The sequence below is a fragment of the Phyllobates terribilis genome, unplaced genomic scaffold (genome assembly GCF_046119375.1).
Source record: "Phyllobates terribilis strain yellow unplaced genomic scaffold, ASM4611937v1 Scaffold_9__5_contigs__length_417890890, whole genome shotgun sequence".
Classification (NCBI taxonomy): Eukaryota; Metazoa; Chordata; class Amphibia; order Anura; family Dendrobatidae; genus Phyllobates; species Phyllobates terribilis.
Window position 1 is genome coordinate 21,285,254 of NW_027362769.1, and position 16,569 is coordinate 21,301,822.

A 16,569-nucleotide genomic window follows, 5' to 3' on the forward strand; every position below is an offset into this window, starting at 1 on the left:
TTTCATGTAATACATTCTACATTATTCTTAGTTGTTTTCCTTCATGTAGAATTAACCTACAAGGAAAGAAAGGGTTTATTTTCATTCCGATATTTGTGCCCCATTGACTTGCATTGGTTTCCGGTATCGGAATCGGCGATATCCTATATTTTTTGGGTATCGGTCCGATCCAATCCGATCCGATCGGAAGGTATCGCTCAACACTACTGTTGAGTTGATTGTCAATCTACCTATGTAGTATGTCTATTGCACTGCACATGCGGCCTACAGTATATTGGCCGAATGATTCAAACCATGCATGCCCGCCTTAACAAACATCACCATAATATACGGATTGGATACCCGTTACATAGTGTGTCCAAACATTTTAACGAAGTACATTGCAAAAATCCAGAATTTTTGAGGCTCAACATATTCGATCAGGTGACAGACACTGTCGCTGATCGATTGGGTAACCTTATCAAAAAAGAAAGTTACTGGATCTTTAAATTGGGTACTTTGGTTCCGGAAGGGTTAAATTTGACTATTGAAAATGTGGTTGTGTAATTTAATTTTTTTTTTTGGTCAGTTTTTTTATTAATTTATGATTATTTATTTATTTACTTATTTTTTGGTCAGGTTTTTTGTTCATATTCTTCATTCATAATTATTTTTATATGTATATCATTTTAACATATTCTTGTTATTAGTATAGGATATGATTTCTTTTGCAGATACCTTAAGGGTTAATTGTTTGCAGGGTTAATTGTGTCCTGCATTTTCATTGGTGCTTTTCCTTTATAAATTTGTCTCTTCCTTCCTGTTTTTTATACCACCTGATGAAGATGGCTTGATGCTATCGATACGCGTTGTGGAATTTTTATACCAAATTATATTAAAGGTTAGCTACCTTATATTTTTATAATACTCCCTTTTCCTAGCACTCCATACACCGCGTCTTTTTTACCTTCTATTTACTATCCCTATTTTGGTCTCGCGGTGGGAGCTGCTTTGGATCATGGATTAATCATCCTGTGGCTCAAGGACCTGTGGTGATCCATTTCCGGCCACGCCTCTCAGCGGTCACGTGACCCGGATTAGGATGCCACACACGGCATGTTGCCTGACTTTCATCTCCTCACCTTATGCGATTACCGGGGTTGTGCAGGGTTGCACAACCTTAGAAGTTGAGTGGCCCTTCGGTTGCTTTTCTTCAATGTGCCAACAGGTTCTGTTCATTTGCGCTCCTCTCTCTCTTTTCATAGTATTCCTACTCCAACCTAACTACTCTTTGTGATTGGAGGCCCTTGGGATGGTGGCTTCCTGCATCAACCATAGGGCTAATTTTTACAAACCCTATGCACATTGTGCAGTGGACAAACCAGGACAGTATTCCTACTTCAGCCTAACTACTATTTGTGATTGGTGGCCCTTGAGATGGTGGCTTCCAAAATAGTGAGTAAAATGGCCTGCTGCTTGCTTTGTAGCAGGCAGTAGGAAATGTTTGGACTACTGCTTTGAGTAGGGCACTAAACATTTTTTTAAGTGGACTAATGTGGACAGAAGGCAGGCTGTCACTCCAAAAACAGCAGGGAAAATGGGCTGGTGCGTGCTTTCTAGCAGGCAGTAGGAAATGTTTGGACTACTGCTTTGTGTAGGGCACTAAACGCCTTTTAAGTGGACTAATATGGACAGAAGGCAGGCTGTCACCCCAAAAACAGCAGGGAAAATGGGCTGGTGCGTGCTTGGTAGCAGGCAATAGGAAATGTTTGGACTACTGCTTTGTGTAGGGCACTAAACGCTTTTTTAAGTGGACTAATGTGGACAGAAGGCAGGCTGTCACCCCAAAAACAGCGGGGAAAATGGCCTGGTGTGTGCTTGGTAGCAGGCAGTAGGAAATGTTTGGACTACTGCTTTGTGTTGGGCACTAAACGCCTTTTAAGTGGACTAATATGGACAGAAGGCAGGCTGTTACCCCAAAAACAGCAGGGAAAATGGGCTGGTGCGTGCTTGGTAGCAGGCAATAGGAAATGTTTGGACTACTGCTTTGTGTAGGGCACTAAACGCCTTTTTAAGTGGACTAATGTGGACAGCAGAAGCCAGGCTCTAACCCCTAAAACAGCGGGGAAAATAGACCGGTGCTTTTAAAAAAAAAGGCATCACAAAATGCTACTACTATGTTTGCTGGAAAAATATTGCTTTGCATCTGACAAGAGCTGTTTTAAGATGGACACTGGAAGAACACTTTATCCTCTCCCTACCCAATACACAATCCCTCCCTCCCTGTACTCTGACTTTGTTGTGTGTCTTCAGCTCTGAAAAGAGCTATTTTTTGGTGGTATTATGGAGCTAGTGAGCGGCTCCTTTAAACACTGAACTAGTACACACTGCAGGTAGCCCTTAAAAGGGCTTTTGTTTTATCAAGAGGCCTAAACACTCTCCCTAGCAGCTCAGTGATTTATCCCTATGCTTATAGAACGCAGGCTCCAGACGCACAAAATGGCGGCGGCAGGGCTTAAATAAACACTATGACGCTGGGCGGCCAGCCAATTAATCACAGTAATGCCACAACCAAGATGTCTGCGGCATTACTGTGATTGGTTAAGAAGCCCAACATGTTTAGTGGCTGCAAAAGAGGTGCCAAAACTGCAGGGCGGGACATCCGAATATAGCGAGGCGAGTGCACAAATACTCGCAATACAGCAAGTAACTTGAATACCGTGCTATCCATGCGAATAGCGAATTGTAACGAATACACTGGCTCATCACTATGTACAAGTAAAGACACAGAGGGCTATTAAGTGAATGGAGGGTGTGTGAAGAGATGCTACGAGGTTCCTGATTTTTAAGAAAATTTTGTATGTGCAAAATGAGGATAATTAGATAACTGAGGTGAGGCAGTAGACCAGTCTAAAGAAAATGGATGTTAATCTTAGGTCATCAGTGGAACAGAGGGCACGGGTAGGGTGTAGACTGAGACGAGGGAGGAGACGTAAGGTGGTGCTGAAAAATGGAGTGCTTTTGGGGTAAGAGTGATAAGTCTAAATTGAACTCTGTAATGGATGGGCAACCAGTGCAACGACTGCCACAGGGTAGAGCCATTGGTGTAGCGGTTGGAAAGGAATATGGTAAGTCAGTGGGAGACTGATTAGTAGAGAGTTGCAATAGTCCAGACGAGAATGGATAAGAGCAACAGTAAGAGTTTTTGCTGAGTCAAAAGTAAGAAAAGGTCTAATTCTAGAGTTGTTTTTGAGGTGTAGGTGACATGAACAAGAGAGTGATCGGATGTGGGGGGGGTGAAGGAAAGATCTGAGTCAAATATGACCCCAAGAAAGTGGCATGTTGCCTGGGAGTAATGGTAGAACCACACACGGAATGGCAATATCGGACATAGGTATTTTAATGGAGGGAAGAAACACAAGGAGTTCAGTTTTTGACAGATTCAGTTTTAGATAGAGGGAGGACATGGTGTTAGAGACAGTGGAAAGACTATCACTGATATATTGAGGTAATGCAGGGGTGATGTCAAGAGACAATGTGTATAATTGGGTGTCATCAGCATATAGATGGTACTTAAAACCGAATCTACATATGTTTCTCTAATAGGAGCAGTATATAAGGAGAAGAGGAGGGGACCTAGACCTGGATCCTGTGGAACCCCAAAGTAAGGGGAAGAGTAGAGGAAGAGGAGCCGGCAAAAGATACAGCGAAGGAGTGGTCAGAGGGGTAGGAGGAGAACCAGGAGAGAGTGGTATCTCTAAGTCCAATAGAACGGAACTTATTGTGGAGGAGCTGGTGATCCACAGTGTTGAAAGCTGCAGAGAGATCCAGGAAAATCAGCAGGGAGTAGTGACCATTAGATTTAGCTGTTGACAAATCATTAGAGACTTTAGTAACAGAAACCAAATTGTAAAGAGTTAAGAAGAGAGTTATCTGAGAGATAGCGGATCAGATGGGAGTAGACCAAGTGTTTCAGGAGCTTAGAAATGAAAGAAAGATTAGAGACCGGTCTGTAGTTAGCAGTGCAGTTCTGGTAGAGGGATGTTTTTTTAAGTAATAGATGTATGCTGGAGTGTTTAAATAAGGAAGGAAAGATACCAGATGAAAGAGAGAGAGGTTAAATATTTTAGTCTGGTGAGTGGTGACAAACAGGGAAAGGGACTGAAGGTTATGTGAGGGAATAGAGGCAAATAGCGCTCCACTCCTCCAAAGTCTCGCCACGTGGCTAAGCAGTACTGTACAGTCACATATGGGGTATTTCCACGTTCAGCAGAAATTGTGGGACAAAATTTTAGTGCCATTTTTACCCCCCAAAAAATCTGGGGTTAGAATAAAATTTTTGCGGTAAAAATGTAATTATGTTTTCTTCACTGCCCAATGGTATAAAAACCTGTGACACACCTGTGGTGTCAATATGTTCACTGCACCCTTAGATGAATTTATTGAGAAGTATAATTTGTAAAATGGGGTCACTTATGGGGGAAGTTCTGCTGTTCTGGCACCTCAGAGGCTCTTCCAGTGGGTCATGGCATCCGCAAACCATTCCAGCAAAATCTGAACTCCAATATGGCGCTTTTTCCCTTCTCAGCTTTGCACTGTGCCTCAAAAGTAGTTTTCAACCACATATTGGTATCAGTGTAATCAGTAGAAATTGTGCAACAAATTGAGTGGTTCCTTTTGCTCCTGTTACCCCTATGAAAATGAAAAATTTGGGGCAAAACCAACAGTTTTGCTGAAAAAAATATTTTTTTCCTTTTTGACAGTTCAACGTTATAAACTTCTGTGAAGCACCTGGGGGTTCGAGGTGTTCTCCACATATCTAGATAAATTCCTTGAGGGGTCTAATGTCCAACGTGGCATCACTTGTGAGGGGTTTCCACTGTTTAGGCACATCAGGGGCTCTCCAAACCCGGCATGGCATCTGCTAACAATTCTAGCCAATTTTGTGTTTAAAAAGTCAAATGACGCTCCTTCCCTTTTGAGCACTGCCGTGCGCCCAAATAGTAGTTTCCCCCCACATATGGGGTATCAGCGTATTCAGAACAAATTGCATAAAAAATTTTGCTGTTCATTTTCTCCTGTAACCCTTGTGAAAGTAAAAAAATTGGGGCTAAAATAAAAATTTTGTGAAAAGAAAGCTACATTTTTTCCTTCCACATTGCATTATTTCCTGTGAAACACCTGAAGGGTTAGTAAACTTGTCAAATGTGGTTTGAGGATTTTGAGGGGTGCAGGTTTTAGAATAATGTCACGTTTAGGTATTTTCTGTCATATAGGCTTCCAAATGGTTTTGTAAATTTTGTTGAAAAAATGAGAAATTGCTGATCAACTTTTAACCCTTCTAACTTCCTAATAAAAAAATGATTTTTCAAAAATGATGCAGATGTAAAGTAGACATGTGGTAAATGCTATTTATTAACTATTTTGTGTGACATAACTCTCTGGTTTAAAGGCATAAGAATTAAAAGTTTGAGAATTGCAAAATTTTCTAAATTTTCACCAAATTTCCAATATTTTCACAAATAAACACAAATCATGTTGAACAAATTTTACCACTACCATGAAGTACAATATGTCATGACAAAACAGTCTCAGAATCTCTGTGATCCGTTGAAGCGTTCCAGAGTTATTACCACATAAAATGATAGTGGTCAGGATTGTAAAATTTGGCCTGGTTATGAAGGTGAAAACTGGCTTGTGGAGATGAAGGCGTTAAGCATGAACTCATAATGGATTTTCTCCACAGACATTTGGCGCACCAGGAGCATTGCTGGAGAAAATGTGTTTGCAGCGTGTACCTGGGTTGTCGCCATCTGTGCCGTGTTGTTCTAAATGGAGATATCGCTTCATCCAGGGCACTTTGCAATGTTTCATTATGTTTCAGAGCAGAGCCAGGACATGCGAGGGAGGAGATTGAGGCCAATGATGACTACAAATTCTTCATAAGTTTCTGGGTATTAATGGCGCGTATATTTCTATATGGGTAGGGACACACTGCCCTATGACTCGTGCGACGATTGCATCACACTGAACGGACTGGCCGACACCTCTCCTGACCTGAGCGTGACAGCATGATAGATTTCTATGCAGCTGTCAAGCTCAGGTCAGGAGAGATGTCGGCCAGTACGAGGTTTACCATGCGATCCTTGGATGAGAAATATGGCAGTGTGTCCCTGCCCTAAGTGTGGTAATTAAGACTTTCTCAAACATTAAGGTGTTTGGGAATGTTTCACAATAAGCACCACTGGGGATCTGGGACTGTGAAGGTACATTGATATAAAACCACTAGCTATTGAACCAGTTCTACGCCCGGGTGGCGAGCATTTTTATTGGTATATGGTCTCCCATGTTGGTATGTGCTACCCCCCTCCTGGTATTTGTGCTGCCCCCACCATCCTATCCCGGTATGCGTGGCACCCCTAATCCCCAATCCCGGTATGCGTGGCATCCCTCATCCCCAATCCCGGTATGCGTGGCTCCCCTCATCCCCAATCAAGGTATGCGTGGCTCCCCTCATCCCCAATCCTGGTATGCGTGACACCCCTCATCCCTATTCTGGTATGCATGGCACCCCTCATCCCCAATCCCGGTATGCGTGGCACCCCTCATCCCTATTCTGGTATGCGTGGCACCCCTCATCCCTATTGTGGTATGCATGGCACCCCTCATCCCCAATCCCGGTATGTGTGGCACCCCTCATCCCCAATCCCGGTATGCGTGGCACCCCTCATCCCCAATCCCGGTATGCGTGGCACCCCTCATCCTCAAACCCGGTATGCGTGGCACCCCTCATCCCCAATCCCGGTATGCGTGGCACCCCTCATCCCCAATCCCGGTATGCGTGGCACCCCTCATCCCCAATCACGGTATGCGTGGCACCCCTCACCCCCAATCCCGGTATGCGTGGCACCCCTCATCCCTATTCTGGTATGTGTGCCACTCCTCATCCCTATTCTGGTATGCGTGGCACCTTTCATCCCCAATCCTGGTATGCATGGCACCCCTCATCCCCAATCCCGGTATGCGTGGCACCCCTCATCCCTATTCTGGTATGCGTGGCACCTTTCATCCCCAATCCCGGTATGCGTGGCACCCCTCATCCCCAATCCCGGTATGCGTGGCTTCCCTCATCCCCAATGCCATTATGCGTGGCACCCCTCATCCCCAATCCTGGTATGAGTGTCACCCCTCATCCCCAATCCTGGTATGCGTGTCACCCCTAATCCCCAATCGTGGTATGCGTGGCACCCCTCATCCCCAATCCTGGTATGCGTGGCACCCCTCATCCCTATTCTGGTATGCGTGGCACCCCTCATCCCTATTCTGCTATGCGTGGCACCCCTCATCCCCAATCCCGGTATGCATGGCTCCACTCATCCCCAATCCCATTATGCGTGACACCCCTCATCCCCAATCCCGGTATGCGTGGCACCCCTCATCCCCAATCCCGGTATGCGTGGCACCCCTCATCCCCAATCCCGGTATGCGTGTCACCCCTCATCCCCAATCCCGGTATGCGTGTCACCCCTCATCCCCAATCCCGGTATGCGTGTCACCCCTCATCCCTATTTTGGTATGCGTGTCACCCCTCATCCCCAATCCTGGTATGCGTGGCACCCCTCATCCCTATTCTGGTATGCATGGCTCCCCTCATCCCTATTCTGGTATGCATGGCTCCCCTAATCCCGGTATGCGTGGCACCCCTCACCCCCCCACTATACACACATCCCCAAAAAAATAAACAGTTATACTCACCTTTCTTCTCTGTACTCCAGCGCTGCAGCTTCCTGTTCTGCCGGAGGCCGGGGGAGGAGTGCGGCGACAGAGCACCGCGCTGTCCGGCGCCAGAGCACCGCGCTGTCTGGCGTCATTTTGCTGAAGACACACTGTAAATGTGTCTTCAGTAAAATGGCGCCGGATAGCGCTATGCGCATGCGCCGATCCGACGTCTCACTCCGCCCCCGGTCTCCGCTGAAGAGAGGCGCCACGTCAACGCTCTTCCCGGTCAGGTAAGTATGTAAGTATGGCGCCGGAGATCGCAGTGTGCGTTCAGTGCCTACGCATACCGCGATCTCCGATGCCATACACCTCCTCTTACCTGTAACGGCTGGATTCGGTCTTCTGTCTGGAGCCAGACTGCGCGTCACGCATGCACAGTCTATCGAGGCTTTGGACAGAGACCTGCATCCCCGGTTATATTATAGATATACTGCAGTACAACAACCTCATACATTGAAAACAATTGTAGAAATAGCAATGCAAATACTGTATAAAAGTATATTTATATAAGGGGATAAGTAGGGTTGTAGGAGTTCTTGCCATTCACCCCTTCACTTAGTGAAAGAGATATTTAAGAATTTTTGTAGATTATTATGAAATTTACTGCTAGGCAAATTCCCGTCTCATTAAAAAGGATTGTCCCGGACTGTTATATTGATGGGCCCGCCTTAGGAAACTTATCAACATCTGATCAGAGGGGATGCGACACCCCTGCCCATCAGCTGTTCCCAAGTTGGCTGGATGTGCGGAGTTGCATAGCTGCATTCAAATCAATAGGGGGCAGATATGCAGTACCCAGCTACAGCCACTATGCAGGTGATGGAGCTGTGCTGTGCAGCTCTGCAAGTCAGCAAATCCTGCCACCGACTGCACAGGCTAGGCCTTCAATAATAAAGTCCCAGACAACTCCTTTAAGTGATGACATTTCATTGGGTTATTACATTATTTACTGAGATAGAAGTGCCCCTTTAACTTTTATTTTTAATAATCTATATAAAAAATATACCTCTCTCATAAACCACTGGCAATAAGCTACAGCAATCCATTCTCGAGCATGAATTCCACAGTCCATAAATATCACTTTCTTTGTCTTTTCTGATGGCCATCCCACCTGTAAAATATAAAATATTAGTGTGTGCAAATAAATAATCACAAAGTTGCCACAAAATGTGCAGTTGTTGTGTGCAGATGTCTTTTGGACTTGCTGGGGATTTTACCCTTGGCATTGCAAGTGAAAGGCGAATCCCAATGTGAATCAGCCCACAACACATTGCATTGCAGATTGTACAATGGATTGCTGCAGCCAAATCCAATAACATACCACATGGGAATCTCATTTTATAGCCTACTAGCCCTATGCTCATAACATTGAAAGCTGAATACATGTCTGTCTTAGGTTACAGTCACACATCTGTGTGAATTCTTGCATCTTACATTTTTCATCCATGTAACAAACACTTTGCCGCCTGTTTTGCATTCATGTTTTTTTCTCATTTGTTTTTTTTAAACTGAATAATGTGAACTAAACATGTTTATATCTATTGTCTCTTAGCAATGGATCAGTGAAAATAAATGAAATATAGAAGTAAAACTGAAGTACAGATTATGTCCGCTGTGGCACCCTGCTATACACAGGTACCACAGGACCCAAAAGGGTGCATGGACGGACTTCTCCACAAGAGGCCCTCATTGCATAACAGACACCTCCTCCCTTCCACCTCATACCAGCAGAGGGAGCCCTGTTAGGGATATATATACGGAGGGTGGAGTTAGGTAGTCAGAGTGTGCTGACACTTTAGATCAGTGAAGAAGCAGCACGTCTGCTGCTGTGTGTTGAGGGCCCCGAGTGTGACCGGAGGAAAGGAGGGAGGAGTAAAAGGGGCAGAGGAGCATCTAAAGCTCACCCCAGGACACAAGCCGAACACCAGGTCCGCGCCTACAGGGTCCTCTACACCCAGTAGGGACAACTGGCATACCAGGAGGATTCCAGACCTCTGGTCGACCTGAAGCTATCATCATTTTACAGAACTAGGAACCACGAAGGCCCCAGCGACCAGGGATAGTGGTAGCCACAGAAAAGTTCTATTACCAAGCAGACAGGTGAGAGAGTGAAACCGTACAGAAGCTAGGCCTAGTTCCAGGCTGGCCAGAAGCTTAGAGAGAGGAAGAAACGGACCAGGAGGCCTAATACCTGCTTACTGGGGAGAGTCCTGAAGTGCACCCTCCTAATAGGTACCATGGACCATACCTGCCGTTACACCAGTAAAGGTACTGAAGCGAATCCCCTGTGTACGTGTCCGTCATTCCCCCTGACCCGACCGGGCCACTTCTCACCTGCATCCCTTCCATCAACCCTGCCCCGGGGGCCCGCTCCGCCTGTGGGGAGCAGAAACATCCCAGCTGCCATCACTCCCGGAGGTCTGCAGCAGCGCTAGTACCCAATACCAGAAACCACGAGACAAACTGTTAACAAAACCCCTTATAAAGAGTGACCCCAGAGTATGGGCCCGGGAGCCGACTGCCGTGACATCCCAAGGAGGTAAAGGCCCGGGTACCGAGTCTCCCCCATATCCCCCTGGGCGAGTCATCCGCTTTATCCGTTTTATACAGATCATTAGAGACTTTAATGATTGCACCTGATTCACAAAACTGATGAGAAAAAGACATGCTCTGAGTCTCATGGACCAGGCACATGGATCAGTTTTTTAAAAGGAATATGTATATAACGATTGTATGTGCATCAATAAAACTTTATAGCCCGATTCATTAAAACTTTTAAGTCAAAAAAAGAAAATAGCCAGTCTTGATGAATCAGGACAGGGGTCTTCTATGTGAAGTCCGAAGCAAAAACCCTACACATGTCCGGGTCACACTTTTGTGTGAATGTAGACTTAGGGCTTGTTCAGACGAGCGTATTATAAGTATGTGTGCTGTCTGTGTTAAAGACGACACAGTGACCAATATTATTACAGTAAATAGGGCTATTCAGATGTTAAAAAACTCCCAACATTCACTAGTCTCTTCAATATTTTGGATGAGGCTCCCCTATTCAAGTCTATGTGAGTGCAAAAAACAAATTGGATCCCATCCAATTCTTACAGCTACATTGCAGTTATTAACATAGAAAATGGAATTTGGTCTTTTAAATTTTATTTACAGTTATGTATAAAAAAGAAAACCATACAAATAATGTAGATTTAGAAAATGGACATATGAATTTATTATAATTATTATCCTTGCTTACATTATCATCACTGTCCCCATTGGGGCTCAGAATCCACTTTCCCTATCAGTATGACTTAAAAGTGTGGGAGGAAACAGAGAACTCGGAGGAAACTCACACAAACATGGGAAGAAGATACAAACTCCTTGCAGATGTACTTGGAGACATGTGGATGGAATAAGGATGGCAATACAGATGAAAATCGTCCAGTTTTCAGGATAATAACTGGCCAATTTTTCATATCCTCATCTGAATCTGGCCTAAGACTCAATTTGAACAACACTTTTTCATTATGTTTGTATACAGTCATGGCCAAAAGTTTTGAGAATGACACCAAAATTATATTTTCACATGATCTGCTGGCCTCTGGTTTTTATTAGTGTTTGTCTGATGTTTATATCACATACAGAAATATAATTGCAATCATATTATGAGTACCAATAGGTTATATTGACAGTTAGATTGAGTTAATGCAGCAAGTCAATATTTGCAGTGTTGCCCCTTCTTCTTCAAGACCTCTGTAATTCTCCCTGGCATGCTCTCAATCAACTTTTGACTGATAGCAGTCCATTCTTGCATAATCAATGCTTGCATTTTGCCAGAATTTGTTGGTTTTTGTTTGTCCACCCGTCTCTTGATGATTGACCACAAGTTCTCAATGGGATTAAGATCTGGGGAGTTTCCAGGCCATGGACCCAAAATCTCTATGTTTTGTTCCATGGGCCATTTAGTTATCACCTTTGCTTTATGACAAGGTGCTCCATCATGCTGGAAAAGACATTGTTGGGCGCCAAACTGCTCTTGGACGGTTGGGAGAAGTTGCTCTTGGAGGACATTCTGGTACCATTCTTTATTCATGGCTGTGTTTTTAGGCAAGACTGTGAGTGAGCCGATTCCCTTGGCTGAGAAGCAACCCCACACATGAATGGTTTCAGGATGCTTTACAGTTGGCATGAGACAAGACTGGTGGTAGCGCTCACCTCTTCTTCTCCGAATAGGCTGTTTTCCAGATGTCCCAAACAATCGAAAAGGGGATTCATCAGAGAAAATGACTTTGCCCCAGTCCTCAGCAGTCCACTCCCTGTACCTTTTGCAGAATATCAGTCGGTCCCTGATGTTTTTTCTGGAGAGAAGTGGCTTCTTTGCTGCCCTCCTTGAAACCAGCCTTTGCTCAAAGAGTCTCCGCCTCACAGTGAGTGCAGAAGCACTCACACCAGCCTGCTGCCATTCCTGAGCAAGCTCGGCACTGCTGGTAGTCCGATCCCGCAGCTGAAACAGTTTTAAGATACGGTCCTGGCGCTTGCTGGTCTTTCTTGGGCTCCCTGGAGCCTTTTTGACAACAATGGAAGCTCTCTCCTTGAAGTTCTTGATGATGCGATAGATTGTTGACTGAGGTGCAATCTTTGTAGCTGCGATACTCTTCCCTGTTAGGCCATTTTTGTGCAGTGCAATGATGGCTGCACGTGTTTCTTTAGAGATAACCATGGTTAACTGAAGAGAAACAATGATACCAAGAACCAGCCCCCTTTTAAAGTGTCCAGTGATGTCATTCTTACTTAATCATGACTGATTAATCGCCAGCCCTGTCCTCATCAACACCCACACCTGTGTTAATGGATCAATCACTAAAACGATGTTAGCTGCTCCTTTTAAGGCAGGACTGCAATGAAGTTGAAATGTGTTTTGGGGGTTAAAGTTCATTTTCTGGGCAAATATTGACTTTGCAAGTACAGTAATTGCTGTTAAGCTGATCACTCTTTGACATTCAGGAGTATATGCAAATTGCCATTGCAAAAAAGGAAGCAGTAAACTTTGGAAAAATTACTATTTCTCTCATTCTCAATACTTTTGGCCATGACTGTACACTGAATATAATTATAAGTTCCTATGCAAACTGAACAGTTACAGGACACATTTAGCTATCACTTAAAGAGAACCTGTCAGCAGGATTATGCTAAGTAAGGCTGTGTGCCCACGATGCGTTTTTGGTGCGTATTTTGGTGTGTATTTGCAGCGCGTGAACGCTCCAGAAACGCATTGCAAACCTTATCCCATGACTTCCTATGACATTCTGCAAGTTAGAAAAAATACAGAAATAACCAATTCTTGTGCGTTTCTGCATGCGTATTTGCCTATACAATGCATTGGAAAAACGCATGGCAAATACTCATACAAATACGCGTATGAGCATGCGTTTTTCTGCCAAGGAGATGCAGAAATGCTCAGGAAAATTTCTGCTTCATTTCTGCATCATGGGCACTAAGGCTAAACTACAGACAGTGTCATGTTGGCGCCGTTACACTGATTAATATGATACCTGAGGTGAGGAAATCCGTCTTATAGTTCTTGTGTAATCAGTGTTTGCAGTTTTGAGTTAATGATATTCCCATGCTCCAGGGCGAGACTGTAGGCAGGGTCTTATTCTGGAGGTCTAGGCCAGATCAGCAACAAAAGACCTGCCCACAGGCCCGCCCGAAGCAAAAGTATGTTCCTCATCATAGAGACAGCCAGAGAGACAGTGGCAGTCTGTGCGCAGATCTTATCTGGGTGATCTGGCCTAGAGCACAAGATAAGACCCTGCCTACAGTCCCGCCCCAGAGCATGAGCATATCATTAACTCAAAACTGCAAACACTGATTACACAAGAGCCACAAAATGGATTTCTTAACCTCAGGTTTCATATTAATCAGTGCAGCAGCCCCAACATGACACTGCCTGTAGTTTACTTAGCAAAATCCTGCTGACAGGTTCTCTTTAATCATATTTACAATCATCTCACTATGCATACTGTATGTATACTTATAGAAGCCTCTCATTAACTTTTTTCCCCTTAACCTGTGTATATGTGTGTACTATAGTGTCAGACTGTTAGTATACTTACTGTATCTATCGCTGTCTTCTCTAGTATTCGGCGATTCTGACTCTCAGGATCACACTGCACTCTGTGCAACCCAGAAGTCTCTGTACAATGTAAGCAAATGGAGCCTCGTTTTGACACTTCACAGGCTTACATGGTAAAAGTCACTCCTGGGTTGCACATAGTGCAGTAAGATCCTGAGAGTCTGAATCGCCGTCACATGACTCAGAAGAGGAGCAGAACAGCGCTGGATACCGGAGAAAATGGCAATAGATTAATATGCACATATGATTTGTTAGTAATATTTACAAGCTTTCAACTGTTTGCAATAAACAAATCAAACAAAAAACATGTCATATACCTCAACACAACTATTATATTAAGTATTTTCTCCAAATTCAACACAACATACCACTACTAATGACTACTGCTCTCTCAGAATTATTCATCCCCTTCATAAAAAGATTCTTTAGTACTTAGTAAAGCATTCTTTGGCTGACCGCCTGTAAACATGATGCACAACTAGAAACCAGCTTCTTTCAATGTTCTTGTCGGAATTTTATGCCATTCCCACATAGGCAATGGCCTCCCATTCACTAAAATTCTTGGATTTACATGCTGCCTTCTTCAAATCACACCAAAGATTTTCTATAGAGTTCAAGTCAGGTGAATGACCCAGCCACTCCAGAATTTTCCCAGACTACTTCTGCATTCTTTGGTGGATTTTGAGGTATGCTCGATATCAGGAATAAGATCCAATGACACCCAAGCTGCAGCTTCCTAACAGAAGATATGAATTTTTTTCCTAAGATTGTCTGATACTTCATTGAATCCATCTTGTACTCTCTACTTTGCAGATTAAGGATATGTGCACACGGTCAGGAGCCCCTGCGGGTTTGACGCAGCGTGTTATGCACTGAAAGTGAAAGTAAAACACAGAATTGTGTTAGCAGGAACCAAATGATGCTAGCAGATTTTCAGGGGGACAGACTTTGTGTGTTGGACCTGATCATGTGACCCAGAGGGTTTCCTGATTATAAAAGCCCTGTGTGGCAGATTGCAGGAGGCTTTTGGTGCCAAGAGAGCGCAAGGTATGGATGTGCACCGGTGAAGAAACTGCAGCCAGTGAATTGGCACCAGGCTGTAGAGTGGAGCAAACGTGCTCCAGAGGGACAGCAGAGCCCAGCGCGACAGGCCTCAGCTAGAGGCCTGTGCTGCGTCAAAGTTAGACATCACCTGAGAGGCTCCGGACTCCTCACAGAAGTGCCCTGAGCCCTGCGCATATTGGTCAGAGTCAGAACCTGCGCCCCACACTGAGTAAGTTCTCGGGATCTGACACCGCCTGTCAAGAGCCGAGGTCTGGACCCCATTACCCCAAGCATGAGAGACTACCTTTGACGGTCAAGCCGAGAAGAGCTGAGAGAGGACTGCGACAGGAGAGACGCTCCAGCAACTGCGGAGGGATCGCACAAGTGCACAGGGCCATTACTTCCAATTCTCACGGTACCGAGGATAGTTGGGATTATGATCTCAGGTTGGGTGGGGGCCGGTTGGTGTGTGGGAGGCTAAACAGGATCTGATAGACTTCATCTGGAAGAGACATACGGCCTAGTGAGAAGAATCGGTGACCCCTGCTAGGGCCATATAAAGAGAAAGAGGACTCACATAGTGTCTCCCAAGACTGGGTGCATCACATTTTTTTAAAGAAACTTTACCGTTATTCACTGAAAATATTTCTTAGTTAGTATATACTACACTCATCTCTTTAAGCCTGAATTCTCATCTCTGCAAGTCTGAATTATTGGTATATACTGCACTCATCCCTTTAAGCCTGCATTCTCATCTCTGCAAGTCTGAATTATTGGTATATACTGCACTCATTCCTTTAAGCCTGCATTCTCATCTCTGCAAGTCTGAATTATTGGTATACATCTTATCTATCCTTCTGAACTTTCTGAATTTGTACCCTGATGTTTTCCTTAGTTTATGATCCATGTTGCTCTGCAAGTTTATTCATTTCTCTGTGCATTTATGACCTCCTGCTGTCTTAAGCTAGTTGATTGATTGTTAACAAGCAATTTTAGTGATAAATCTAAGAGTAACCTGTCCTATATATTGAGACACAACTTTGGGGAGGTATTTATGTGGGGTGGGCTTTTATGTCCATGCTATCCAAGTCCATGTATCAAAGTTCCTGTAGCAGTTAATCATGGCAGTTGGGCAGGAAGCAGGTAAGACATTCAAAGAAAACTACTTGCACAACATTTGCATTGCAACAAATAAGCAAGTATGTATTTGTATCATTTATATTCTGGCTGCTGCATGCACTCACATCCACCATCCTTACACACACTCCGTGTCCTCCATCCATATTGGCCCCTCTCTCCTCGCCTCTACTATGCATAGTACTCATGCTCTTTTCACTATCTTAAACTGCACAGATCCATTCACTCCCACCATACAACACAAGAAACACTCTCAAAAAATCACTTAACTATCTGCTCATTCTTTCTATCCTCTTTCTCCTAGTCGCAGGAAATATTTCTCCCAACCCTGGCCCTTCTTCTATTAGTAAATCGAACCCCTCCCCTACTTCACTCAGAAATCCTGCTAATCTCATTAACATTCCCTGCATGCCTTCTGTCTCCTTCAATTCTGCCCTTTGGAACGCTCGGTCAGTATGTACCAAAATCTCTTTCATCCATGACTTTTTCCTTTCAAACTTCTTGAA

General features: G+C 44.3%; 1 protein-coding gene across 3 annotated transcripts in view; it reads right to left on the reverse strand.

Annotated features, from left to right (window-relative positions):
• LOC141161491 (carboxypeptidase O-like) overlaps positions 1–16,569 on the reverse strand; it is a 220,436-nt gene that overhangs the window by 100,437 nt on the left and 103,430 nt on the right. For all 3 annotated transcript variants that reach the window (XM_073646332.1, XM_073646331.1, XM_073646333.1), the window contains one exon: positions 8,765–8,869. In XM_073646332.1, the coding sequence (XP_073502433.1) occupies positions 8,765–8,869 (105 nt within the window). The remainder of the gene's footprint in view (positions 1–8,764; positions 8,870–16,569) is intronic.